At 40.6% G+C, this 26,922-nt stretch overlaps 1 protein-coding gene, 1 long non-coding RNA gene and 1 other non-coding gene across 28 annotated transcripts in view; 1 reads left to right on the top strand and 2 right to left on the bottom strand.

Annotated features, from left to right (window-relative positions):
• The window catches only part of SPIRE1 (spire type actin nucleation factor 1), a 196,402-nt gene that overhangs the window by 57,755 nt on the left and 111,725 nt on the right, over positions 1–26,922 (bottom strand). For all 26 annotated transcript variants that reach the window (XR_013408406.1, XR_013408405.1, XR_013408408.1 and 23 more), the window contains 2 exons: positions 26,240–26,365; positions 1,515–1,592 (listed from right to left, as the gene is read on the bottom strand). Coding sequence is in view for 15 of the 26 variants with exons in the window: in XM_077975376.1 (XP_077831502.1) it covers positions 1,515–1,592; positions 26,240–26,365 (204 nt within the window). In the remaining 11 variants the exon portion in view is untranslated. The remainder of the gene's footprint in view (positions 1–1,514; positions 1,593–26,239; positions 26,366–26,922) is intronic.
• Positions 13,169–18,821, top strand: LOC144336551 (uncharacterized). Its single transcript, XR_013408437.1, has 3 exons — positions 13,169–13,350; positions 13,656–15,458; positions 18,081–18,821. It is a non-coding gene; the product is annotated as an uncharacterized LOC144336551 (long non-coding RNA).
• On the bottom strand, positions 24,249–24,350 carry LOC114673905 (small nucleolar RNA U13). The gene has a single exon (XR_003724754.1). It is a non-coding gene; the product is annotated as a small nucleolar RNA U13 (small nucleolar RNA).

The raw sequence follows: 26,922 nt of genomic DNA on the forward strand, positions 1-26,922 counted from the left end.
AGATTTTTGGAGTCACTAGGATTTAGTACTATGCCTAAAAAACTGTAGATACTCAAAGTGTGTCACGTGAATAAACCACATTATCTGTTTTACAAATCTGTCTTCTGTTTAGGACTGAGTGTTACTGGGAGAGAGACTCCATATTGTTTATTCTGCATTCCCAGGGTCCTCATCCAGATAACTGTTCATTGGATAAATAAATGTACAACGCCGTTAGTTTCACACTTAATCCTGAAAACATAGCTTAAACTTTATACACAAGAATATGTTAAGGCAGGGGTTTGCAACCCCCAGTCCACTGACTGGTACTGGTCTGTGGCCTGTCAGGAACTGAGCTGCACAGCCAGTGGTGGATGAGCAAGCATTATGCCTGAGCTGTCTCCTGTAAGATCAGTAGTGGCATTAGATTCTCAAAGGAGCACAAACCCTACTGTGAACTGCACACGTGAGGGATCTAGGTTGTATGCTCCTTTGAGAATCTAATGCCTGATGATCTGAGGTGGAACAGTTTCATCCTGAAACCACCCCTCAACCCCCAATCCTTGAAATTGTCTTCCACAAAACCAGTTTCTGGTACCAAAAAGGTTGGGGACCGCTGTGTTAAGGTATTAACATAAATAGAAATATTAATATTTTAAAACACTAAAATTCTCAGAGGCATTGGGGGTGGTTTTAATAAAACCAGAAAGCTTTTTAAAATGGGGAATAGATATTTCCTCAAATATAAGACTAAGCATTCATATTTATATATCAATTCATACTACAGTCCTTAATAAAGAGTGTTTTTTAATTTTTTTTGAGAGGGTCTCACTCTGTTGACCAGGCTGGAGTGCAGTGGTGTGATCATAGTTAACCGCAGCCTCAACCTCCTGGGCTCAAGTGATCCTTCTAACTCAGCCTCCCAAGTAGCTGGGACCACAGGCACATGACACCAGCCTGGTTAATTTTTTTATTATTACTATTTTTAATAATAATAAAAATCCTCCTATTTTAGTGATAGGGTCTCACTATGTTGTTCAGGCTGGTCTTGAATTCCTAAGCTCCAGCAATCTTCCTGCCTTGGCCTCCCCAAGTGCTGGGATTACAGGTGTGAGCTACCATGCCTGGCCAATAACTAGCATTTTAAAAAACATTATACAGGCTGGGCACAGTGGCTCATGCCTGTAATCCCAGCACTTTGGGAGGCCAAAGTGGGAGGATCACATGAGGTCAGGAGTTTGAGACCAGCCTGGCCAACATGGTGAAACCCCATCTCTTCTAAAAATACAAAATTAGCCAGGCGTGGTGGCACATGCCTGAAGTCCCAGCTACTTGGGAGGCTGAGGCAGGAGAATCACTTGAACCCAGGAGGTGGGGGCTGCAGTACACGGGAGGCAGGGGTTGCAGTGAGCCGAGATTGCACCATTGCACTGCAGCCTGAGCAACAGAATGAAACCCTGTCTCAAAAAAAAAAAAAAAAAAATTATACTATGTCTTAGACAGTAAACAGATCAGAAAGCATTTCCAGCTCTTACCCAGTCAGCGTTTTTCAGCTCTTCCAAATCTGTGCTAGATTCATCACTCTTTTCCATTTCTTGAATCTTCTTAAGATTCTACAGGTTAAAATAAAACAGGCATAAAAATTTCATTAACTTACCTTCTCAAATTAAAATTCCTAACACATCTCTTCAGATAAGACATATATTCAAGTGTCAGTGAAGGAGATAGTATAGAATCTATTGCTTTGTAAACTCTAGGGCCAATTAAAATGGAACCCTGAGGATCCATTTTACTGAGGATGGACTGAGATTGCTCAGGTCTTGCCAACCCAACTCTTTTTTTTTTTTAACGTAAGCTCTCTTTCTTTTCATCTCTACTACAAATTCCTTACTCTAAACACCATCATATTTTGCCTGGGCTTCTGAAGCAATCTGATCTCGGATGCTCTCCTCTCCTCACCCCACAGCTGGTCTCTGTCATTGTCTACTTTCATTCTTCCTTCAGATATCAGACTCAACAGAATCACCGATTCTTCAGAGAAGACTTCCCTTCCTCCCTGAGTACGTCAAAATCCTCCTATTTTAAAATTTTATAGCACCATTATACCTCTATAGCTCTTATCCACATTGTAATTTTACACATATTAGTGCCTTCCCTCTAGACTTCATGAGGCAGAATCCCATCTTCAGAGGCCACACTGGCACTTGCTGATGTTCAATATGTATTTATCAAGTAATTTGATAAGTAAATTTTAATTGATAAAAATGCCTCAAAACTGCATCAATTCAATACTTGCAACTTTAAGAAAATCTTGGTTCCTAAAATATATTCACATATTAATTCTAAGTTTATGGTACACTAATTCTACTTACAGTAATTCAACCCTAATATATTTACTTTTTGCTGAGCTATGGGCCTGCCTGCACTAAAACTGAGTTTTTAAAAAATTTCCCCCTAATCCCCACATTGATCAAGACTGTTTAAATGCACTGTATGAAATCTAGCTTGTTTGATATGAAAATAATGAATACTTAACTTTATTTATTTATTTATTTATTTATTTGAGATGGAGTTTTGCTCTTGTTGCCCAGGCTGGCGTGCAATGGTGCAATCTCGGCTCACTACAACCTCCACCTCCCGGTTCAACCGATTCTCCTGCCTCAGCCTCCTGAATAGCTGGGAGTACAGACATGCACCACCACGCCTAGCTAATTTTGTATTTTTAGTGCAGACGGGGTTTCTCCATGCTGGTCAGGCTAGTCTCGAACTCCTGACCTCAGATGATCTGCCCGCCTCGGCCTCCCAAAGAGCTGGGTAACAGGCATGAGCCACCATTCTTGGTCTGAAATATTAATTTTTAAAATTTATTTATTTATTTTTAGAGATAGGGTCTTCCTCTGTTGTTCAGGCTGGAGTGCACTGATGCAATTACAGCTCATTGCAGCCTCAAATTCCTGGGGCTCCAGTAATCCTCCCAGCTTAGCATCCCAAGTAACTGAGACTACAGGTATACAACCCTATGCCTAGATAATTTTTGTATTTTCTACAGATATTCACTATATTGCCTGGGCTGGTGTCAAACTCCTCGGCTTGCGATCCCCCTGCCTCAGCCTCCCAAAGTGCTCGGATTATAGGCTTGAGTCACACCTTACCTCATCTCCTACTATTTCTTCCCACTACAGCCTTAGGGTATTTACACTGGCTGCCACCTTCTTCCTAGAATGCTTTACATCTCAAATACCCAGACTGAGTCACCTCACATCTGTTACACACTTGCGCAAACGTCCCCTTCTCAGCGGGGTCTATCTTGACCAAATTCCAAGCCCCATCCCCAGCTACTAGCAATTACTCTAGCCTACGTCTTTTCCCATATCTCCTCCTACCTTTTAGTGGTCTATATGACGTATTTATTTCATATGTTTACTGTCTACCACCTCCTGATGGATTCAGACTTTAGGAAAGAAGAATTTTTTTTTTTTTTGTATTTTGTTCACTGATGGGATTCACAAATCTCCAAAATAGTGCCTTGCATAGAATAGGTGCTTACTAAATATTTCTTCATTAAGTAGACTAAGATACTTTCAACCATGCATGTTTAAATACTTAAACCTATTTAATAGCCCTTACCAGGTCAACTTTAATAAGAGGAAGCTCAATAAGAGGGAGTAATATTCAGAGAAAAATCTACGTTCTCCTCGAAATTCAGAATCCCCTAGGGAATTTGGGGAGAAGTATCTTCTCTGCCACAGAGAAACACATGCTCTGCATTTTAGGAAAATAAATCTTCACCCCAGGCTCACATTACATTTAAGTGTCTCATTCAGTCAATAGGTGGATGAATAAATAGATAAAATAAAATAAAGAAGAAAAAGAAATGCATTTCTAACACCATACAGAAGAAAAGAAGTAATTATAGTATTAAATATGTCAACAAGATTCAACCAGCAACAAATAAGCTGGTTTGAAACCTTAGCGCCCGAGAAAGTATGCATAAATGGATCAACCTTCTAACAACCCTCCTTTCCTTAGACATAATGGAGTGTAGGGTGGGGCTGACGCATGCCCACGTGGAAACACGTTCTTTCTGCCATATTCTCCCTTCTCACCCAAAGGCTGATCCCACAGAAGCAATATACTGTTTACCCAGGAGTTTATAAACCATAAAAAAATGAAAAAAGCTGAAATCATGATGAATAAACTCATCTTTATAAGCCTATACTGTTTTTTGTGTGTGTGAGGTTTTATTTTTATTTATTTATTTTTTTTAATTCTAGACCAGGTGCAGTGACTCACACCTATGATCCCAATATTTGGGGAAGCTGAGGCAGGAGCACTGCTTGAGGCCAGGATGTGAAGACCATCCTGGGCAACATAGTAAGACCGTGTCTCTCCAAAAAAACCAAAAAATTAGCCAGGTATGGTGGTGCTTGCCTGTAGTCCCAGCTACTCAGGAGGCTGAGGTGGGAGAATCACTTCAGCCTGGGAGGTTGCGGCTACAAGTGAGCTAAGATCACACCACTGCACTCCCACCTGGGCAACAGAGAGAAACCCTGTCTCAAAAAAAAAAAAAAAATAAAACAAAATATTAATAAAACAACAGACAAATACAACACATTTTCCTGGAATTAATGTAATGAAAGCTGCAGTAAGCTGCCCTGTTTCAGGAACAGCGTGCTCTTCCACTAGTGGCTAGAGATGTCTGCTAAAGGCTCACTACTTAACCCTCCTCAGGAACTGCCCTTGGCCAAAGGAAGCTGCTTTGTCAAAGTTACATCCTCCCTAGAGTAACCTGAATCCAGTCACTGGTCTGTGAGGAAGTACGCAGATCAGGCCTCCTTGCTTCCATTTGGGACATCTCTGAAGAACCACTCCCAGCTGCTGAGCTCCCTGTGGGATCGGCTGAGGCCTCTGCTGCATCTGTATCACATTTCAACATTTCCCTCTGCTCAATCCTGCTTTCCTTACCCCTTACAGGTGTTCCCAAAAGCATGCCCCAGTAAAACCTCCTGAATTCAAATTTTACCCCTAGGAGTCCCCCAAGGAAATCCTAGGGGAACTTAATCCACAGCATGGAACATTAAAAAAATATTACAACAGACATCTCAGACAAAACTTACATTAATTTCAAAGGTAAAATCCACTATTTCAAAGACATTTTAACTTGCACTAGATTATATATCCTTCAGTGGACAGCATTAATTTTGTCAAGAAACGCTTCCCGCTCCTTCCTCTGATAAAGATCCTTCTGTGGAGAAATGCATCCCATACGGTTTGAGCAGAGCTGACCCAGTACCTCACCTCCTATTTACAAGCTTAAGAACATGATCCAGACCAGCCAGCACAGCCTATCTCCTGGCCACTGTGACTGGTTACTAAGTGGGTATATGACCCCAAATCTTCCTCTAAGACTTTTTTGCCCCAATTAACAGAAAAGATTTCCTGCTAGAGTTGCTCAACTGGTAGAGTGTGAGAATAGGGCTGTAGACGGTAGTAAGAGACTGTCCTGGAAAGGGTTGGAGAGGAAAGGGAGGGAGCACGCCAGCCCTAATTACAGCTTTTGAGATTCTGGATCCAACTATGCCTAAAACTAGCTGTACCCTTAGACTTCCCAATTACGTGAGCCAATACATCTCTCCCCTACTCTGCCCATGCTTATTTGAGTGGGTTTCTGTCATTTGCAACTGAAAGTTATGATTTAATATGTCCTCATAGTCTACAAATATGAGTTCATGCTTTTATGTCTTAGGGGTACTTTGGTAGAATAGTGTGAGAAGCAGCAAAATATATTCAATCCAAACTCTTTTGCTTCAACGCCCACCAAAACAGGGCCCCTTTTCCACCCAACGTTAATTTTTACTATTCTCCAACACATCCCTGACTAAATGTAGTCAGGAGGATGTCACGGTTAGGCCTGCCTACATCTCTACCGTTATTTGTGCTGTGATCAAATCCCTCACTCTTTGCCACTAAGAAAAACGATCTGTTTGTTCTTTATAACATTAAAGGTAATTTAAATGGTCCAAGAATTTCACATTTCTTTGTTTTTCTGAACAGTAGCACAAACTGTAGCTCAGATACTTTCCAGCTGCGTGACTTTGGGCAAATTTTTAAATTTTGGATTTTAAAATCCTGTTTGATTTTCTCACATATTAAAGTGCAAATAATAATAGCTACCTTTTGGATTTTATAGAAGAAATACACCAGAATACAGATGAAACACAGCATTCAGCTCAGACCATAGTGAACATTCAGTAGGTATTAGTTATTATAAGTCAATGAATATCTATGAGGATTTGATTGTGAATACTTTTACTCCATCACAAAACTGTTTTATTCTCAGTGAATTTGTTTCACAAAATGATACCTCTCCTTAGCCTCTTCCTCAAATCAAAATCCTGACTCAGCAATAAATCAATGTAGATAGCTTAGAATCTATAAATACTGTAATCAAACAAGCTTGATCAAATATGTGGCTAGAAAGCTCAATTTTTCTAGTGAGCAGCAAAAACAAATGAGTTATCTGAAAGTAAATTACAGATTTTTCTTGTTTTAGATTCAAGCTTCTGCCAATTATACTTCAGCTTCTGAATGATTTTTTTTTTTTTTTTTTTTTTTGCTTGCAGAAATGTAATAACAGATGTCAACCTGTGCATGAGATATGGTGAGAAAGTTCTAATTGGGAGAACCCACATGGCAATTATGCTTCCCATTTCTGACATGACCATTCTCAAGCTGGCAATTAGAACTGCTCTATGCCAACATTTTCAGTTCCTGGCAACTTAAACAAAATCCACTCTGTGAATCAGAAGTATGTCAAATGCTCGGAGAATAATTTTAATCCATTTGTGTAGGTCTAACATCAGCTCACATATAAGTACCCCTTTACTAATTAAATCCTTCTTATTCACATATATACACATATTAAAATAATATAATAATAAAGTATTTTTATGACAGCATTTTAATGATCACCATTTCCACCATTTAAATTATCTTACTTCCCTATGCCATGTGTACATGTTTTCAGTTAGAAATTTTAAAATGTATAATAAGGAATGTATTTCAAAAATTCCTGGAACAAATTTTTAATTAATTGTTGAGACCAAGTCTCACTCTGTTGACCAAGTTGCTGCAATGGTGTGATCATGGCTCACTGCAATCTCAACTTCCTGGGCTTAAGCCATCCTTTCACCTCAGCCTCCTGAGTAGCAGGGACTACAGGCATGTACCAACACACTAAGCTAATTTTTGTACTTTTAGTAGAGACAGGGTTTTGCATGTTGACCAGACTGGTCCTGAACTCCTGGGCTCAGTGGTCCGCCCGTCTCAGACTCCCAAAGTGCTGGGATTATAGGCGTGAGCAACCACACTGGGCAACAAACATTTGTAATAACTCAGTTAAAATATGCTAATGCAGGCCAGGTATAATGGCTCACAACTTTAATCCCAGCACTTTGGGAGGCTGAGGCAGAAGGACTGCCTGAACCTGGGTGTTCGGAGTGCAGTGAGCTGTGACTGCATCACTGCATTCCAGTCTGGGCAAAAGAGCAAGACCCAGTCTCAAAAAAAAAAAAAAAGAAAGAAAAGAAAAGAGAGGGGAAAGGAGGGGAGAGGAGGGGAGGGGAAAGGAGGGGAGGGAAGGGGAGGGGAGGGGAGGGGAGGGGAGGGGAGGGGAGGGGAGGGGAGGGAAGGGAAGGGAAGGGAAGGGAGGGGAGGGGAGGGGAGGGAAAAGAAAAAGAAAAGAAAAGCAACAAATTCCTGCCAGGCACAGTGGCTCATGCCTGTAGTCCCAACTACTTGGGGGGGCTGAGGTGGGAGGATTGCTTGAGGCCGGGAGGCAGAGGTTGCAGGAAGTTGAGATTGCACCACTGCATGAGATTACCTCAGCATAGGTGACAGAGCCAGACCCTGTCTCAAAACAAAAACAAAAACAAAAACAAAACAAAAAAACCAAAGAAATAAAGACTATTAAATACATTTCATGACTGACATTATTTCATAATATTGTCTATAATAAATTAAAAAATGAATATCAGACACGCAGATTATGAGCTATAACTTTTTAATTCAAATATATTTTATCTGAAAAGAGGGAAAAATATTTTATCATATTGACTAGTCCCAAATTAATATTTCAGAAATTAGGGTACAAAAACCCAGTAGAAAGTTATAGCAGTTGTTCTGATAAATGGAAGTCTCCCATGCAGAGTTAATGGATAAGTACGAAAGAATATGATTTATGTTTGTGTCAAGCTTTATGGTGCATTCTTAAAGATACAGCACGCTTCTCCTCCCTGAGGGGTTGGTGGATGGTGGCCAAATAACAACTACAGCAATTATGAAAAAAGTCAAGAGCATTTTATGGAATAAAAAATGTAAAATGTTAAGATAAACTATAAATTCATATTCTGTACTACTTAATTCGAATTTATATGGTTCACTACAGAAATTAGAAAAACTATAAAGTCATAAAAATGAAAGCAATTCATTTCTAGGTTCTAGGAAAGAATTCCTAGAATTCCTCTATTCTTCCAGTAGTTTTGTACCTATACACATATGTTCGCACACGTGCACACACACATACACTCTCTCTGTTTAATGAATGTCTCTGCTCCACATAGCTGGACTGACATTGTCTCCTGATACACATCCGCCTTTTCTGTTTTTATACTCATCAGCTCTTCACACCTATAGAAATGCAGTGATGATGATAAAAATCACCATTAAAATATCACTGACAATATTTACAAATTATATCACAAAGAGATATTTTCCTAGTAAAGATAAATTAGTAAGACCAACGACTCATTAGAAAAATGGACAAAGGAAATGAACAAGCAATTGACAAATGATTCTTAAGTATATGAAAAGATATCTGATCTAATTTATAATAGGAAAAATGCAAATTAAAACTGTTAAGGTACTAATGTTCACTTATCACTGTGAAAACACATTGTGAAGATGTAGGAGAACAGACATCCTCACATATTGCTAAGTACACTATCAACTAGTAAACCTCTATGAAGGACAATATTGTAATACTTTATAAAAATTATAAATGCACATTTCCTTTGACTCAGCAAGTCTACTTACAGGAATTTACCCTACAGTTACGCTCACACTCACGAAAAATAGATTAAAAATTATCCATGACACCACTGTTTGTAATAGCAAAATAATGGAAATTACTTAATAGCTGTCAATATAGGACTGGTTAAACTCATTACAGCATACCCACATAACAGATTATAAAGGCCTACAGATGTGAAAACTATTTACTGATATGAAATGATCTCTAAGACATATAAATTAAATACAAAAGGAAAGTTTAAAAGTGAAAAGAAGAAAATACTGATACGCACTTGTTATACATAAAATCTCTCTGCAAAGATAAAAAAGAAATTAATAATATTTGTTGTGTATATAGGGAGAGTGTGGGTAGGAGACAAAAATAGAAGGGTACAATTTAATGTAATATTTTTATACCTCCTGGGTTTTGAACCATGTGAAATTTTTTGTTAAAAATAAATTAAGTTTTAAAAGCTGCAGGATCTGAAAGGTGGCAGAGTTCTTCCATGAGCTTTCAGTAAAATATTCTTGTGAAACATTCTAACAGGGAGAGCAGCGCTAAGAGCAATGACACGGAGAGAAGAGAGAGATTTATTCCTCACTGATGAGACCAGTGCTCGGCATGTTACCAACACTCACAACAAAACTAACAAATCAAACAGAAAAAAGACAGACAGCAGCAAGGACCCTGAACATTACAAATGATGAATGATCTCATTAAAATGAACACATGGCACACTTACAAAAAGACATCTGGTGGTGGATTTTCTGTCAAAAAGTGGTATGTTCAGCACTTGGAGGGATATAAACCTATTTTAGGTCTAGAAAGAAACTTCCAGCCAACTTAAATGCCAGAATTTTATTATTGGAGGTGTTGGCATGAGGTGAGGAATAGGCAAGGAATATGAGAAAGCTGATTAAAATACCCTTCAATCTGTGAATGAGACAGACGTCTTGGGGCTTTGTCTTTGCAAGCCTATTCAAGCGGAAAACAAGCCTAAGACATGTCACAAACAGGTGTCGCAGTGTGAGTTAGTTAACGTGCAACTGGCCCTATGACACCGGTGGATTTGGCTACTGGCTTGGTAAGAGATTGGGGGGTGGGAAATACATTTGATTTTTCAACCAATTTACAGACTATCAAGTGTGGCTATAAGATTTTAAAAACAGACAAAAACCATTTCATAACAGCCTAGTCAATTTTAAAAAACACTGTTTTTCCCCCAGCAACAGAAGATACTTTATATATATGTATGTAATTTTTCATTTTAGGTAAAATATTTTTTAGTTTTATTTAAGATAAACTGAGCTCAGTAATTTCATCAAGTTATGATTTCTTGCATAGGGCTAACTGAAATAATATATGTACAGGCATACCTCATTTCACTGCCTTTCGCTTTGTTGTACATAGCAGATACTGCAGGTTTTTTTTTTTTTTTTTTTTTTTGACATAGTTTTACTCTGTTGCCTGGGTGGGGTGCAGCAGCACGTGATCTCAGCTCAATGCAACCTCTGCCTCCCAGGTTCAAGGGATTCTTGTGCTTCAGCCTCCCGAGGAGCTGGGATTATAGGTGCGCACTACCACACCTGGCTAATTTTTGTAGTATTAGTAGAGATGGGGTTTCATCATGTCAGCTAGGCTGGTCTTGAACCCCTGACCTCAAGTGATCTGCCCGCCTTAGCCTCCCAAAGTGCTGGGATTATAGATGTGAGCCACCCCACGCCTGGCAAAATACTGTGCTTTTACAAATTGAAGGTTTGCAGCAACCCTGAGTTCGGCAAATCTGTTGGTGCCATTTTTCCTACAGCATGGGCTCATTTACATGTCTTTCTGTCACATTTTGGTAATTCTCACAATATTTCATGTTTTTAAAATTACATCTGTTCTGGAGATCTGTGAGGAGTGATCTAAGATGTTCCTACTGTCATTGCTTTGTGGTGCTCATGATAGTGTCCATATAAGACAACAAACCTAACTCATAAATGTGTGTTCTGACTGTTCCGCTCACTAGCCATTCTCCCATCTCTCTTCCTCTCCTGGGGCCTCCCTATTCCGTGAGACACAATGATAATTTAATTAGACCAACTAATAACCCCACAATGGCCTTTATGTGTTCAAGCGAAAGGAAGAGTCACAAGTCTCTCACTTTAAATCAAAAGCTAGAAATGATTAAGTTTGGTGAGGAAGGATGTCAAAAGCAAAGACGGGCTGAAAGCTAGGTTCCTTGCACCAAACAGCCAAGTTGTGAATGCAAAGGACAAGCTCTTTTTTTTTTTTTTTTTTGTTTTTGTTTTGAGACGGAGTCTCTCTCTGTCGCCCAGGCTGGAGTGCAGTGTCCGGATCTCAGCTCACTGCAAGCTCCGCCTCCCGGGTTCACGCCATTGTCCTGCCTCAGCCTCTCGAGTAGCTGCGACTACAGGCGCCCGCCACCTCGCCGGGCTAGTTTTTTGTATTTTTAGTAGAGACGGGGTTTCACCATGTTAGCCAGGATGGTCTCGATCTCCTGACCTTGTGATCCGCCCGTCTCGGCCTCCCAAAGTGCTGGGATTACAGGCTTGAGCCACCGCGCCCGGCCAGGACAAGCTCTTAAAGGAAATTAAAAGTGCTACTCCAGCGAACACGAACGATAAGAAGGCAAAACAGCCTTAATTCCAGATAGAAAGTTTTAGTGGTCTGGTAGAAGATCAAACCAGCCACAACATTCCTTTAAACCAAAACCGAATCCTAAGCAGGACCCAAACTCTTCAATTCTATAAAGTCTGAAAAAGGTGAAGAAGCTGCAGAAGCAAAGTTTGAAGCTAGCAGAGATAGGTTCATTAGATTTAAGAGAAAGAGCTGTCACCACTCGATAAAAGTACAAGGTGAAGCAGCAAGGGCTGAATGTAGAAGCTGCAGTAAGTTACCCAGAAGATGTAGCTAACTGATGATGGTAGCTACATTAAACAACATATTTTCAATGCAGATAAAACAATTTAATATGGGAAGAAGATGCCATCTGGGACTTTCATAGCTAGAGAGAAATCAATGCTTGGCTTCAAAGCCTCAAAGAACAGGGTGACTCTCTTGTTAGGGGCCAATGTGGGTGATGAAGTTGAAGTCAATGCTAATTTACCATTCTGAAAATCTTAGGGCCCTTAAGAATTATGTTAACTCTACTCTGCCTGTGCTCTACAAATGGAACAACAAAGACTGGATGACAGCACCTCTGTTTACAGCAAAAAAGATTCCTTTCAAAATATTACAGCTCACTGACAATGCATTTGGTCACCCAAAAGCTCTGACGGAAATATACAAGATTAATGTTGTTTTCATGCCTGCTAACGCAACATCTATTGTACAGCCCATGGATCAAGGAATAATTTTTACTTGCAAGTCTTATTTAAGAACTACATTTTGTAAGGCTATAGTGGTCGTAGACAATGATTCCTCTGATGGGTTTGGGCAAAGCACATTGAAAACTTTCCGGAAAGGATTCACCATTCTAGACGCCATTAAGAACACTGGTGATTCATGAAAGGGGGTCAAAATGCAACATCAACAGGAGTTTGAAAGAAGTTGATTCCAACCCTCACGGATGACTTTGAGGGATCAAGACTTCAGTGGAGGAAGTAACTGCTGATGTGGTGGGAACAGCAAGAGAATAAGAAGTGGAGCCTGAAGATGTGCCTGAATTACTGCAATCTCATGAGAAAACCTGAACTAATGAGGAGTTGTTTCTTATGGATGAGCAAGGAAAGTGGTTTACTGACATGGAATCGACTCCTGGTGATGATGCTGTCCACATTGTTGACATGACAACAAAAGATTTCAAAAACTATATAAACCTAGTTGATAAAGCAGCAGGAGGGTTTGAGAAGATTGACTCCAATTTTGAAAGAAGTTCTACTGTGGATAACGTGCTATCAAACAGCACTGTATGCTACAAAGAAATCTTTTGTGAAAAGAAAGCACAGGTGATGCAGCAAACTTCCTTGTCTGATTTTTCAGAAAGGGCAAAAGCTACCCTAACCTTTAGTAGCCACCCCTTGATCAGTCAGCAGCCTGATCAAGACACTTCACCAGCAAAAAGATTACAACTCACTGATGGCTCAGAGGATCACTAGCATTTTGTAGCAATAAAGTACTTTATTCTTTTTTTTTTTTTTTTTTTTTTTTGAGACATAGTCTCACTTAGTTGCCCAGGCTGGAGTGCAAAATGGAGTAATCACAGCTCATGGCAGCCTTGATCTCCCAGGCTCAAGCAATCCTCCTACTTCAGTCTCCTGAGTAGCTGGGTCTACAGGCATGAGCCACCATGCCAGGTTAATTTTTTTTTTTTTTTTTTTTTTTTTGAGACGGAGTCTCGCTCTGTCACCCAGGCTGGAGTGCAGTGGCGCAATCTCGGCTCACTGCAAGCTCCGCCTCCCGGGTTCACGCCATTCTCCTGCCTCAGCCTCCCGAGTAGCTGGGACTACAGGCGCCCGCCACTGCGCCCGGCTAATTTTTTTCTATTTTTAGTAGAGACGGGGTTTCACCATGGTCTCGATCTCCTGACCTTGTGATCCGCCCGCCTCGGCCTTCCAAAGTGCTGGGATTACAGGCGTGAGCCACCGCGCCCGGCCGCCAGGTTAATTTTTAAAAAATTTTTTTCAAAAATATTTTTTGCAGAGACAGGATCTTACTACGTTGCCCACTCTAGTCTCAAACTCCTAGGAATAAAGTTTTTGTTTGTTTGTTTGTTTTTTTGAGATGGACTCTCGCTCTGTCGCCCAGGCTGGAGTGAGTGGCACAATCTCGGCTCACTGCAAACTCCGCCTCCCGGGTTTACACCATTCTCCTGCCTCAGCCTCCTGAGTAGCTGGGACTACAGGCGCCCGCCACCATGCCCGGCTAGTTTTTTGTATTTTTAGTGGAGACGGAGTTTCACTGTCTTAGCCAGGATGGTCTCCATCTCCTGACCTCATGATCCGCCCACCTCAGCCTCCCAAAGTGCTGGGATTACAGGCGTGAGCCATGGTGCCTGGCTGGAATAAAGTATTTTTTAATTAAACTGTGTATTTTTTTCAGATGTAATGCTATTGCACACAATAGATTATAATATATGTAAAGATAATTAATTTTGTATGCATTGGGAAACAAAAAAATTTGTGTGACCTGCCTTACTGCAATATTTGTTTTATTGCAGTGGTCTGGAACCCAACCCGCAATATCTGTGAGGTATGCTTATAAATCACTTAACAAAGTTTCTCTATATGTATTGGATTATATTGCGTAAAACATACTCATATAATACTTTGAAAAATTCATAAGCCATGCCTATTTCCAGTTCATTGTTTTACCCTATAATTGTAATGTCTAGTCAAATATTAGCAGCTAAAGATAAACTGACTCTAATAACTCATCCTCCCATCCTAGGATTTCATTAAATTTGGGATAAGATTTAACCATTCAGAAGCATTTGGCCAATGAGGTTTAAACCAAAATCCCATGTAAGTGAGAATCATTTAAACATTTAGAAAATCACAACATTGGCAAAATACTACTTTTAAACAGCACAGCTATTTATACTGATAGAGGGGGGAAAATGTTTTCTTCTCTCTAGGAAAACTTTAGAAATATTCTGGGAAATGAAAGATCAAAGAAGTCATTTTACTTTTTCAGTATAACAGATTGGAAGGCAAAGCTGAATAATTTAACATTAAGTTTTTCACAACAAAATCATTAAACCTAATTTGTACTTTTCTAAGTTTTAAATTTAAAACCAAAATAGCTAAATTAATATCTTAACAATATACATCCTTAAAAATGTACTTTCTTAAAATTCAACCCAAATTGTGCAGATTTTTTTTTTAAGAGACAGGGTCTCACTCTGTCACCCAGCTTGCAGTGCAGTAGCACTACTCTGACCCACTGTACCTTCCACCTCCCAGGTTCAAGTGATCCTCTTATCTCAGCCTCCCGATTAGTCCCAACCACAGGGGTCTCACTATGCCCAGGCTGCTCTTCAGCTCCTGGCCTCAGGTGATTCTCATGTCTCAGCCTCCCAAAATGCTGGGATTATAAGGCATGAGACACCATGCCTGGACAATTGTGCAGAATTACACATTGAAGTAATAACAGGAAAGGCACAGTGGCTCATACATGTAATCTGAGTGCTTTGGGAAGGTAAGGTGGGAGGATCACTTGAGGCCAGGAGTTTCAGACCAACCTGGGCAGCATACGAAGACTCCATCTCCACAAAAATAAAAATAAAAAAAATCAGCTAACCATGGTGGTGAACACCTGTAGTCCTAGCTACTTGGGAGGCTGAGGCAGGAGGATCACTTGAGTCCAGGAGCTAAAGAGCTATGATCACACCACTACACTCCAGCCTGGGTAGCAGAGTGTGATCGTGTCTCTCTAGGAAGAAAAAAAAAAGTGGTCGGGCACGGTGGCTCGCACCTGTAATCCCAGCACTTTGGGAGGCCGAGGCGGGCGGATCATGAGGTCAGGAGATCGAAACCATCCTGGCTAACATGGTGAAACCCTGTCTCTACTAAAAATACAAAAACATTAGCGGGACATGGTGGCGGGCGCCTATAGTGAGGCAGGAGAATGGCGTGAACCCAGGAGGCGGAGCTTGCAGTGAGCTGAGATCAGCCCACTGCACTCCAGCCTGGGCGACAGAGCAAGACTCTGTCTCCAAAAAAAAAAAAAAAGTAATAAAGGCTATTAGTAAAATTTTAAAAATAAGGTTAAAAATCGTTCATCATGGGCCGGGCGCAGTGGCTCCAGCCTGTAATCCCAGCACTTTGGGAGGCCGAGACAGGCGGATCACGAGGTCAGGAGATCGAGACCAGCGTGGCTAACACGGTGAAACCCCGTCTCTACTAAAAAATACAAAAAACTAGCCCGGCGAGGTGGCGGGCGCCTGCAGTCTCAGCTACTCGGGAGGCTGAGGCAGGAGAATGGCGTCAACCCGGGAGGCGGAGCTTGCAGTGAGCTGAGATCCGGCCACTGCACTCCAGCCTGGGCGACAGAGCGAGACTCCGTCTCAAAATAAATAAATAAATAAATAAAAATTGTTTATCGTGATGCTAGTTAAGTAGAAATGGGAGTTAAAGTATATAAGATAATACATCAATATAGAAAAAACAAACCCACTTATGTTATACATTTAAAAAAAATTAATATTTAATTCAACACTGTTGTCATTTCACCTGTTTAATTATACCCCTGAAGTTCTTTTCTCTTGCTGCTTTTAGAAAAAAAAAGTTTCATATCAAGCATTTATGGGGGATTGGAGTGGGGAGGAAACAATAAATGAACCTCATTAGTAATTAAAATCAGATCCCATGTGTACAGAACGTCGTGACTATCCGCACAGGACCTGCTTCCTCGCTCACACCAGCTTCATCTGGATTAAAGCCCCCCAGTAGCCACAGATTTATCAAGATTTCTGTTTTAAAGCAAAACTATCTTTAAAACAAAGGAGTTCTATTTCTTGAAACCTGAAGAACTAAAGACTAGCTTTTAGTATGTTATAACTCCATCTACTCATTCCTAGCATCATAAAGAAGATCTTCCCCAGGATGCAGTTTATTTTCTTTGCCACGATGCCTTGCTCATTAGGGGTGTCACAGAGCTCCCTGAGCAATGAGACTTAGAGATTGTCACATGCTCCGAAACTCACTACCTGGAACACAGAGGTGTTCAGTAATATATGCTAAACAAGTGTGAAAGCAGCACAGAATCTAGGGTCAGAATACTGAAGATACACACACACACAAGCAGATGTGTCTGATGCCGGCAGAAAGCCATTCAGAGCACGGGTAGTCACAAACCAAAGATTCTTCTGGTGCATCTTCCCATCAGATGCTTGTATAGTATCCCTGCATAGTACTTTCTGAGGCAGTGGTCCCAGTGTTGGAGAAGCCATTTCTCCCGCTGCCCTTCTACCTTGCTTGCTCTTGTCTCCTGGCCTTCATGTGTGCTGTTTACTATGCCTGGAACGCATTTTCCATCCACCATTTTGCCTCAGCATTTGGGTCTCAGCTTTGAAGTTACTTCTGGGAAGCTGGGCATGGTCCCCTTGGTTGCTTCCATAGCACCCTGTGCCCACTGGCCACGGCCCTTCTAACACGGCGCTGGATGACCTGCTCCTACACTGTCCTCCCTGCTCTCTGGAGTTCTGCGAAGGCAGAGATCACGTTTGTCTCATTCACCATCGTACGCACAGTGAGAAAGGCAGTAAGAGTAGCACTTAAAACACGACTTCTGTGAGGACTCGATGAATATTAATGCACATAAAGTCTTAGAACAGCATTTAGTGCAGAGTAAGTATGGAATAAACGTTAGCAGTATTAATCATAGTAGTACCCATCATATGGCAAACATTTTATTTTTTTAAATTTAATTTAATTTTTTTTTTTTTTTTTTTTTTGAGAGGAGTCTCGCTCACTCTGTCGCCAGGCTGGAGTGCAGTGGCATGATCTTGGCTCACTGCAACCTCTGCCTCCTGAGTTCAAGCAATTCTCCTGCCTCAGCTTCCCGAGTAGCTAGGATGACAGGCGCACGCCACCACGCCCGGCTAATTTTTGTATTTTTGGTAGAGACGGGGTTCACCATGTTGGCCAGGATGGTCTCGATCTCTTGACATCATGATCCACTGCCTCGGCCTCCCAAAGTGCTGTGATTACAGGCGTGAGCTACCGCGCCCAGCCATGGAAGACATTTTAAATAACCTGTATGAATAAAATGATTCTGCCAGCTGATCCTAGTTCCTCTGACAGCCAGCATCTCTCCATTCAGTAGGCTTTGTGATGTCTCCATATGGTTATTATGTTCTGTCAAGTCTTCATCAAAATCCCAAGTTCCTCCACTGTTTCTTCTACATTAAGGTTTGTAGACACCTCCTTCACATCCTGACCTCCTATCTCAAGATCAACGTTTACTGTCTATTATTTGTACAAAGTTAAAAATTAGGTCTAATTTTAAGTCCTTTTATCATCATGGGAGCTACTTTATTAAAGTTTGTTGAACCGCGCTTCAGTTTTTCTCTCTACACAATGAGTCGGGCGGTGAAGGGTAATACCACCAAATTCACAAGAACATCACAAGGATGAAAGTATTAACGTAAACAAAGGATGAGATACGCGGCGGTTATATACAAGGATAGGCCTTTTGGTAAACCTGATGTAGGTTGTCTGGGCTTAGAGCTGCCGCAGAAGGCTTTGGATCTTTCTTCCCCCAAGTACATAAATTACATTCGAAATCTTTTCAAAATTAATGAAAATAAAGCAGCATTCAATTTCAACCCCCAGCCCTCAGGTTCCCACCTCTGGAGAGCAGAACGAACATGAAGAGGCAGCTGTGTGTCCAGGAGGCCCAGGTGTGCATCAGCTGTGCACCACTCCTGGCTGCTCCTGGCTCCTGATAACTCCATAATCGGCCTCTTAAGGTTGATTCTATTCTCCTGTTTCTTCTTGAATAAAAATATGTTGGCCGGGCGCGGTGGCTCACGCCTGTAATCCCAGCACTTTGGGAGGCCGAGGCGGGTGGATCACGAGGTCAGGAGATCGAGACCATCCTGCTAACACGGTAAAACCCCGTCGCTACTAAAAATACAAAAAATTAGCCAGGCATGGTGGCACGTGCCTGCAGCAGTCCCAGCTACTCGAGAGAATGAGGCAGGAGAACGGCATGAACCTGGGAGGCGGAGCTTGCAGTGAGCCGGGATTGCCCCACTGCACTCCAGCGTGGGCAACAGAGCGAGACTCCGTCTCAAAAAAAAAAAAAAAAAAAAAAAAAAAAAAAAAAAAAAAAAAGAAGTTAAGGGCTTAGGAGACTCCAACGCTAATATTTATTAGGTTAAAAAAAACTTAATCTCACTGATGGACGCCCCAGTGTTACCCTAAGCTTAGGAGGCAGCAAAGGAAACATACCTAGAAAGACTACAAGACACACTGTCTTGGGTCCCTAAATCTATGACAGGGCTGCCAGTATAAACATGGTCCCTGCCCTTAAGAAGTTCACTGTCTAGTGAGAGATGTAAGTATACAGTAATTACAACACAGTGTCACTGTTGTAAGTGACAGAAGACGCCAGAGTGGAGTGCTCATTGAATGAACATAGAGAAAAAAGAATGACTTTGATCAAAAAAAGCAATTCAGAATAGTAGACATTTGAGTTAGGTCTTAAGGAGAAGTAGACATTTTCTAGGTAGCGAAGAGGGGAAAGGGACATTTCAGGTAAGTGCAGAGGCCCTGGACATTCAAGAATGAAGGAAGTGTAGGTAGAATCAGCACGCATGGGGCGGTGATGAATGGTCAATCAAGAGCTTGGAGAGGTCAGAACTGGGCCAGATTGTGAACAGCTGCCCATGCCATGCTAAGGGGTTTACACTTTCCACCTACAAGTATCAAGAAGTCATGAAAAGGGAAATAACATTAGAGGGTTTGTCATGGCCCAGGCAAGAGATGTCAAACCACTGCGTGAGGCAGGGTAAGGTAGACACAGTGAGAACATGAGGGAGGCTCTGCATTCTGGAGATAACTGAAGAGCATCAGGGGACCAAGATGCAAGACAGATGGTGAGAAACTAGACCACAATAGCTAAACCACAGATTATTTAATTCACTTAACAATGATCAAATATCTACGGAGTCCCCATTACACTGGGATATAACAGTGAATTAGAGAGAAAAGGTCTCTGCCCTCAATGAGATTATATTCTAGTGGCAGACATCAATGAATAAGAAAAGAGACCAACAAAACAACTACGGACCATGATGGCTGCTAAAAAAGAGATAACAGGGCAATGCGATTAAAACAGAAAAGGCAGGCTGGGCACGGTGGCTCACACCTGTAATCCCAGCACTTTGGGAGGCTGAGGCACGTGGATCACGAGGTCAGGAGATCAAGACTATTCCTGGCTAATATGGTGAAACCCCGTCTCACTAAAAATACAAAAAATTAGCTGGGTATGGTGGCGGGTACCTGTAGTCCTAGCTACTCGGGAGGCTGAGGCAGGAGAATGGTGGGAACCCAGGAGGCGGAGCTTGCAGTGAGCTGAGATTGCAGCACTGCACTCCAGCCTGGGAGACAGAGAGAGACTCTGTCTCAAAAAAAAAAAAAAAAAGGCAGTGTGTGCTGAATACATAAAGGTGTCTGGGGTGGCCTGAGGAGATGTCCTTTCAGCTGAGGTATGAAGGGTGTGAGTGAAGAATCATACTTGAAAGGGTCAATGAAGACAACATTTATAAGAAGCACTTAACATGTGAAGAAACTAATTAAGCACCACAGGTACAGCCACACTTGAGACGAGTGTAAAGATCATTATAATCAGATAATCAGAAATGACAATCCACACCTGTGGAGCCTACTGCTGAAGAAATCCAAGATGAGTTAACGATATTAGACATCTTATCTCTCAAAGATCAAAATGTTTGAAATATTCTACCTTAGTTTGGGTGATGTTTATGTGTATGAATGATGCAAGAAAGTGCAAGAGGAGAGAAAATTTTCATCACTTTGAGTACATAATCTAGAGAACAGAAATTAGGACATTAAAAATCTATTTTACATGCCTTATAAAGTTCTTGCTGCGATATCATGAACACATGCTATACAATGCGCAATTATTTTCACTGTTCATTCATTGATGACTAATGTTACTGCATTAGGAATTTATTCTGTACAAGGATTTTCTACCAGTAGATTGTGAAAATTATTTTATTTTTAGCCTATACTGACATCAATATAGTAGTAATGTCAGTATTGAATATTACAGCTAGCTTACCAATTTTAAAAAATTAAATTTGTGTTTTTAAAAGGCCTAGAGCATGCTCAATTTTGATTAATTTATCTACAACATTGAACTGCTTTTCTATAAGATCTATCTCAAATTTAAGATATAAAATAAAACAGTATACAATAATTTCATAGAAAATTTTACCAGGAAAGGACTTATTTATCTGTATATACTTTGCCTACACTATAAGACTGATAACAAAAATGAGGAAAAGCTTGTTGAATAAATAGAACAAAAAATTTAGTCACACAAATTGTATTTTCTGCATAAAATTTTAAGACTAGATGGAAGCTTAACATGTCTTGCCCCCTCCCCCATTTTTATGTTTTTAGATACAGGGTCTCACTCTATGACTAAGGCGGGAGCACAGTTGTGAGATCATAGCTCACTGCAGCCTTAAACTCCCGGGCTCAAAAGATCTTCCTGCCTCCGCCTTCCAAGCAGCGAGGATTCCAGGATTTTGGGATCTTGCTATGCTGCTCAGGCTGGTCTCAAACACCTGGGCTCGGCCTCTCAAAGTGCTGGGATTACAGAATTAAGCCACTGAGCGCCAGGCCTTCCTCCCCATTTTTACTCATTTTTAAAGATGAGTAAACAGAAGTCTTGCAAATGCTATTTGATTTTAAGAAGTTACATAAATAACGAATGGTATGATTCACCAATAAAGGGGATTTTAAAAAAGATCAGTGTCAATATAAATATTTCAAATTATGAAATAAATTAAAAAATGAGTTATTTGCTTTAAAGAAAGCTTTCAAAAAATTCTTCTAAACCAGTGTACTTCTATGATACATCAAGTTTCTACTATAATATCATCATACCCCCACTATGAAACGATGTATTACTGGAGAATTTGGCGAGCATACTGCACACTCTCAACATGGAAGCAATGATGGCTAGACCATGCTAGGAAAGTATCAGAAAAAAATCAACTGACTTTCTAGTCTTAAAATTATTTTATCTCAGTCTTTGACACTTCTATGATACTCTATCTTTTCCCATTTCACATCTCCCTCTTTTATTTATTTATTTATTTATTTAGTTAGTTAGTTAGTTAGTTAGTTAATAGATGGGGTCTTGCCTTGTTGGCCATGCTGGTCTTGAACTCCTGGCTTCAAGCAATCCTCCTGCCTTGGGCTCCCAGAGTGCTGCGATTACAGGCACGAGCCACTGTGCCTGGCCTCCCTCTTATTTCATACCTCAACTTTACATGGTACCCCCCATCCCATTTATGTGCATATGCAGGACCCTCAACCCCGAACACCAGCATGTGCGTGCCCACACATTCCCTCATAAACCCTCTTCTCTCCAAAGCCAAATATTAGTCTCTCAGACTCACATATTCTGTCTCCAAGACTGCTCAGAAACCTACATCAAAGTATCTATCTCCGTGTTCTTCGGAACTCTCTCTTTAGTTTCATCCAGCAGTGCATTTTATGTGACACTCTTAGAGGAAAGCAGCAATAACTTCTATGTAGTGGAACACCTTTGCTGGACTGAAGGGTGTGATGAGGATGAAAATGCTGTTAGCAGCACTGAGAACTTACTTCTATGTGAATCTCTAATCTCTCAAAGCCTTAGTTTACTAATTTACAAAGAGTCACAGAATCGTTACAAGAATCAAATGGAGTAAGGAAGAGAAGGCATTTTATAAAGGAGCTGTATGAATATAACACAGTAAAGTAGCAGGGGTTAAAGTTTTAGGTAATGATAAATAATTTTATGTAACAGTAACAAAACTGGGGACTGATGATCAAAAAATTACCTGGACCACAATAGATGAAAGGATACTACCATTAACACAATTTCATTTTCTCCAGTAAAAAATTTTACATTGTAACTGCCCCCTGAGCACAGCCCAGGCTCACCAGCTACCCCTGCGGTACGGCTCTGGAATATGGTGGTGTCACTGGCAGCAGGGCACGGTGGCTCTTCTTTCATACAACCTGATGCACTCGATGGATTGCTTAGACAATGCCTCCAGCTATACTTAACTTACAAGGATATCCAACTGCTTAGGAGACACAGTAATGTGTATTTACTTTCAAGGATATCACATTGCTTAAGAGACAAAGTAACAGCAGGCCTACCCAAATCTTTATCATTCAAAGAATAACCTTAAAGGAGCTCATTGGTTGTTTAAGAAGAAAATCATCACACCATGAAAGGGATTAGAAAATAAACAAATTTGCTTTCAAAATAAATAGATGATGAACCAGGCACTGTGCTTTATAAAGTAGCCAGGTTCAGTAAATGCACTTAACACTTTACAGAACAAGTATAACATCGGAAAACAGATGGTAGATTTTATATTTTAATAAATTGCCAATTTGGCATATAAGAAATTTAGTATAATTAAAGTACTTTTGGACTATCAAATCAGATACATTATCAGCAACTGAGCTCAAATATTCTGACACTATGCTTCCACCCCAATTTATATGCACTCATGCACACACATATACACAGATATAAGGTAGTTTGAAACATTGTTGATAACCCAGTTTTAAATTTTGTTGAATCAGAGTCTATTGTTTCAAAAATTCCACTTGGTACACACTAACTCATAGGTATAAAGAGTGAGTCTTAAAATATATTTTTAAAGTATTTTGGGATCTTTAGAAAAAAGTCAAATTAACGAATAGTATTTTTTAGTGTGAAAACAGTATTTTTGAGAAAAGGTTGAAACCATTTACATACATAAACTAACATGTATAAAGATGTTCTATCATTTCAAGAAAACCTTATAGATTGTAGAGGTAAAAGAAACTTACATTCCCGAAACCTTAGTGTTGACAGGCAATTTATGTGCTTTCTGTGTCTAGGAAATCACTCAAAATGAGAGAAGTGGTGACAGGGGCTTCGAAGGAAGAAGGGTGTTTCAACGAGGACGAAGGCTGATTACTGGCAGGCAGCAGAGGACAGACAGAATATTAGCAAACCCACCCCAATCAGAACAGGGACATGTAGAGGAAAGACCAGCTTCCCACAGGAGGAAAGCAAGAGAAAGCACTACCCTTAAGGGAACAAGTGTCAGAAGAGCCTGAGGGGACTCTTTTCAAAATGGAGTGTAGTTTCCAGAGAATACTGGGAAAGGGTGATACGGAGATCAACAGAGTAGAAACAGAGGAGAAGGAGATATGCAAACAGGATGGAACTAATGCCTATAAAGTCCTAGCCTTGGGGTGGTGACAGGGTGAGAGATGTGGCTGGGGTGGTGTCCTAGCCTGTGGGTCGTGAGAGATGTGAGGGCCCAACCTCGGTCAGCCTGGCTAGTTTCTGCAGGCACTGCCACACAGCAGTTTCACTCCACCTGTCAGCTTTTTATTTAAATAAACTTTAATAATGTTTGAACCTCTTTTTGAAAGTGTGTTTGCATATCTGGCAAAGCAAAATTTTAATCAAGAGCAAAAAAATTTATATTTTTTTACATCAGATGAGTAATGTGCTGACAGAACAATGTTTAGAAAAAGGAACATCTCACACACAAGTGTGAATATCCAATCATCACGCTTTGGAACTGCAAACGGATCAAGAGCAAACATTTTTTAAATGCTCACTGCAGTAGAGTAGTAAAAATACTAATATTGTTCTATTTAAGCTCAGAAACAGTTTCTAAGAATGCCAGTGTTGGAAGGACTTCAAGAGCTCATTTAATTTCTTCTATTAACCCCACAGGATCGTACATGTACACCCTAAGAATAATGCTCTGGGGAAGGCAATCTCAGTCTTAACAAGCTGGGAAAGGTAATGACAGCCTTAAAAAGTAATCTTTTCTACTATCTGAGAAAACCTTGTTGAGGACATGCCTTTGGGTGTTCACTTTGAAGCTTTTAATCAGATCCCACTTCTTCTGGTTCTGCTCAAGGAGAACAGCTAATCCATTACACACACACACACACACACACACACACACATTTATTCTTAACATATAATTCACCTTTTTTCCACTCTGTTGACAACTTTCCTCCTTGATCCAATTTAATAAAATTAAAACAAGAAAAAGGCAAAGTTTTTCATTGCCCTATCATAAAAAGACAGACTATAAGCAGTACCCTAGCCAGAGCAGAGGAGGGATGCTAAGAGCTCTTATTCATATACATACAACGGATCTATTTAAGGGTGATTTATTACGGGTGATCTGCCTGAGACATCCATCACCTACTTATTACCAGGGCTAAGTACATCTTATTGGGCAAATAGTTTAGTTTTTCCTTTCTTGCTTACATATCCAGCATGTGTTCTTCCCCAAACTGTGGGTCATGGTAAGTTTTAGCCTAGTGCTTCTGATAAACCCTATATGTTAGTTATAAAAGAAAGGATACTGTGATAGTAAATTTTAGGTGTTGACTTGACTGAATTAAAGAATACTTAGAGAACTGGTCAAGCATTATTTTTAGGTATGTATTTAGGTGAATGTGTTTCCAGAGGATACTAGTGTGTGAGTCTGAGTGGACTAAGTGCTGCCCTCAGTTTAGGTGTTCACTATCCATTTGGACACCATCCATTTGGCTGGGGCCCTGGATAGAATAAAAACAGAGGAAGGAAAATTGGCCTCTCTCTCTCCTGGTACTGGGATATACTTTTCTTCTCCTACCCTGGGTCTTTGGACTTGGACTGAGCTGTGCTGCTGGAATACCAGGGTCTCCAGCTTGCAGACAACCTGTCATGGGACTTCTCAGCCTCCATAATGACATGAGCCAATTCCCCTAATAAACCCCCTCTCATATATCTTGAACTCCTGGCCTCAAGTGATCCTCCTGTCTGAGCCTCCCAAGTAGCTGGGATTACAGGCATGAGCCTGCACCTGGCCCCTTTCATATACCTATATATCTATATATCCCATTGGCTCTGTCTCTCTGGACAACGCTGACTAATATAGATATCCATTACCTAACATGTACTGAGCTCTCACTTTCCGCCAGATGCTGTGCTATTGTACATAAGATCTCACTGAATCTTCACAACCAGCTATGTAACACATGGTGACTCACCTTTTAAATAAATAATAAATAAAACAAATGATCAGATGTGAGTGTCACCTCTTTTCTGAGCCTTTCTCCGTTTCTGGAAGAGGTCCCAACATATTTCAGAATGGACAGAAGAGAAAGAGGGGTGGAAAGCAAGTCACATGGGAATGGACTGAACTACTTCAGTAACATCTATTTCCATTTGCAAGGAATCTGTATGAAAATCTGTTTAAATGGTTCACACTGTTGATATTTTAATAGAATAGATTTAATTTTACCTAAGTTGCTTCTTTCCTAAATGACTTTCAGCACTCATCTAAAGGATGGTAATAAATCTTTTAAAACAATAGAGTGGACAATGTTGAAAATTTAGGTTTCTCTTCCAATAAATATCAAATGCATGCCAAGCCAATCAAACAATGCCAATAAATATCAAAGCAGTAGTACTCACCTCCTTTGCACTCTTAATTTTGGTTAGAAATGTATGGAGCTCCATTGTTTCTGCAAACAGTGCACGACATACTGCCTGATAATGATTTGGTGCATCTGATTCAGTAGGGAGATGAGCAGCACACAACTATAGAAGGGGAAAATAAAATAATGGTGCTTCGTTAATATTTGGGTTTTTTTTTTTGTACCTAAAAACAGACACGAACAGAGCGCAGTGGTTCATGCCTGTAATCCCAGCACTTTAGGAGGCCAAAGCAGGTGGATCATGAGGTCGAGTTCGAGACCAGCCTGACCAACATGCTGAAACCCTGTCTCTACTAAAAATACAAAAATTAGCTGGGCGTGGTGGCACATGCCTGTAATCCTAGCTACTCAGGAAGCTGAGGCAGGAGAATCGCTTGAACCTGGGAGGCGGAGGTTGCAGTGAGCGGAGATCATGCCACTGCACTCCAGCATGGCTGACAGAGTGAGACTCCATCTCAGGAAAAAAAACCCAAAAAAACAGACACACCCCTACATCTGTATTTTCATACTAGACAGCCAGGCAATTCCCATCATCCAGGGCTTCATGTACCACAAGACCACTGTAAAGTCTACACAATTACACGGGAAAAGTGGTCCACTAACTAACAGACCCAGCAGCACAGATGAGTTTACTAGAATTAGCTTCTAGTAAATTTGAAA

Source organism: Macaca mulatta, chromosome 18 (genome assembly GCF_049350105.2).
Source record: "Macaca mulatta isolate MMU2019108-1 chromosome 18, T2T-MMU8v2.0, whole genome shotgun sequence".
Classification (NCBI taxonomy): Eukaryota; Metazoa; Chordata; class Mammalia; order Primates; family Cercopithecidae; genus Macaca; species Macaca mulatta.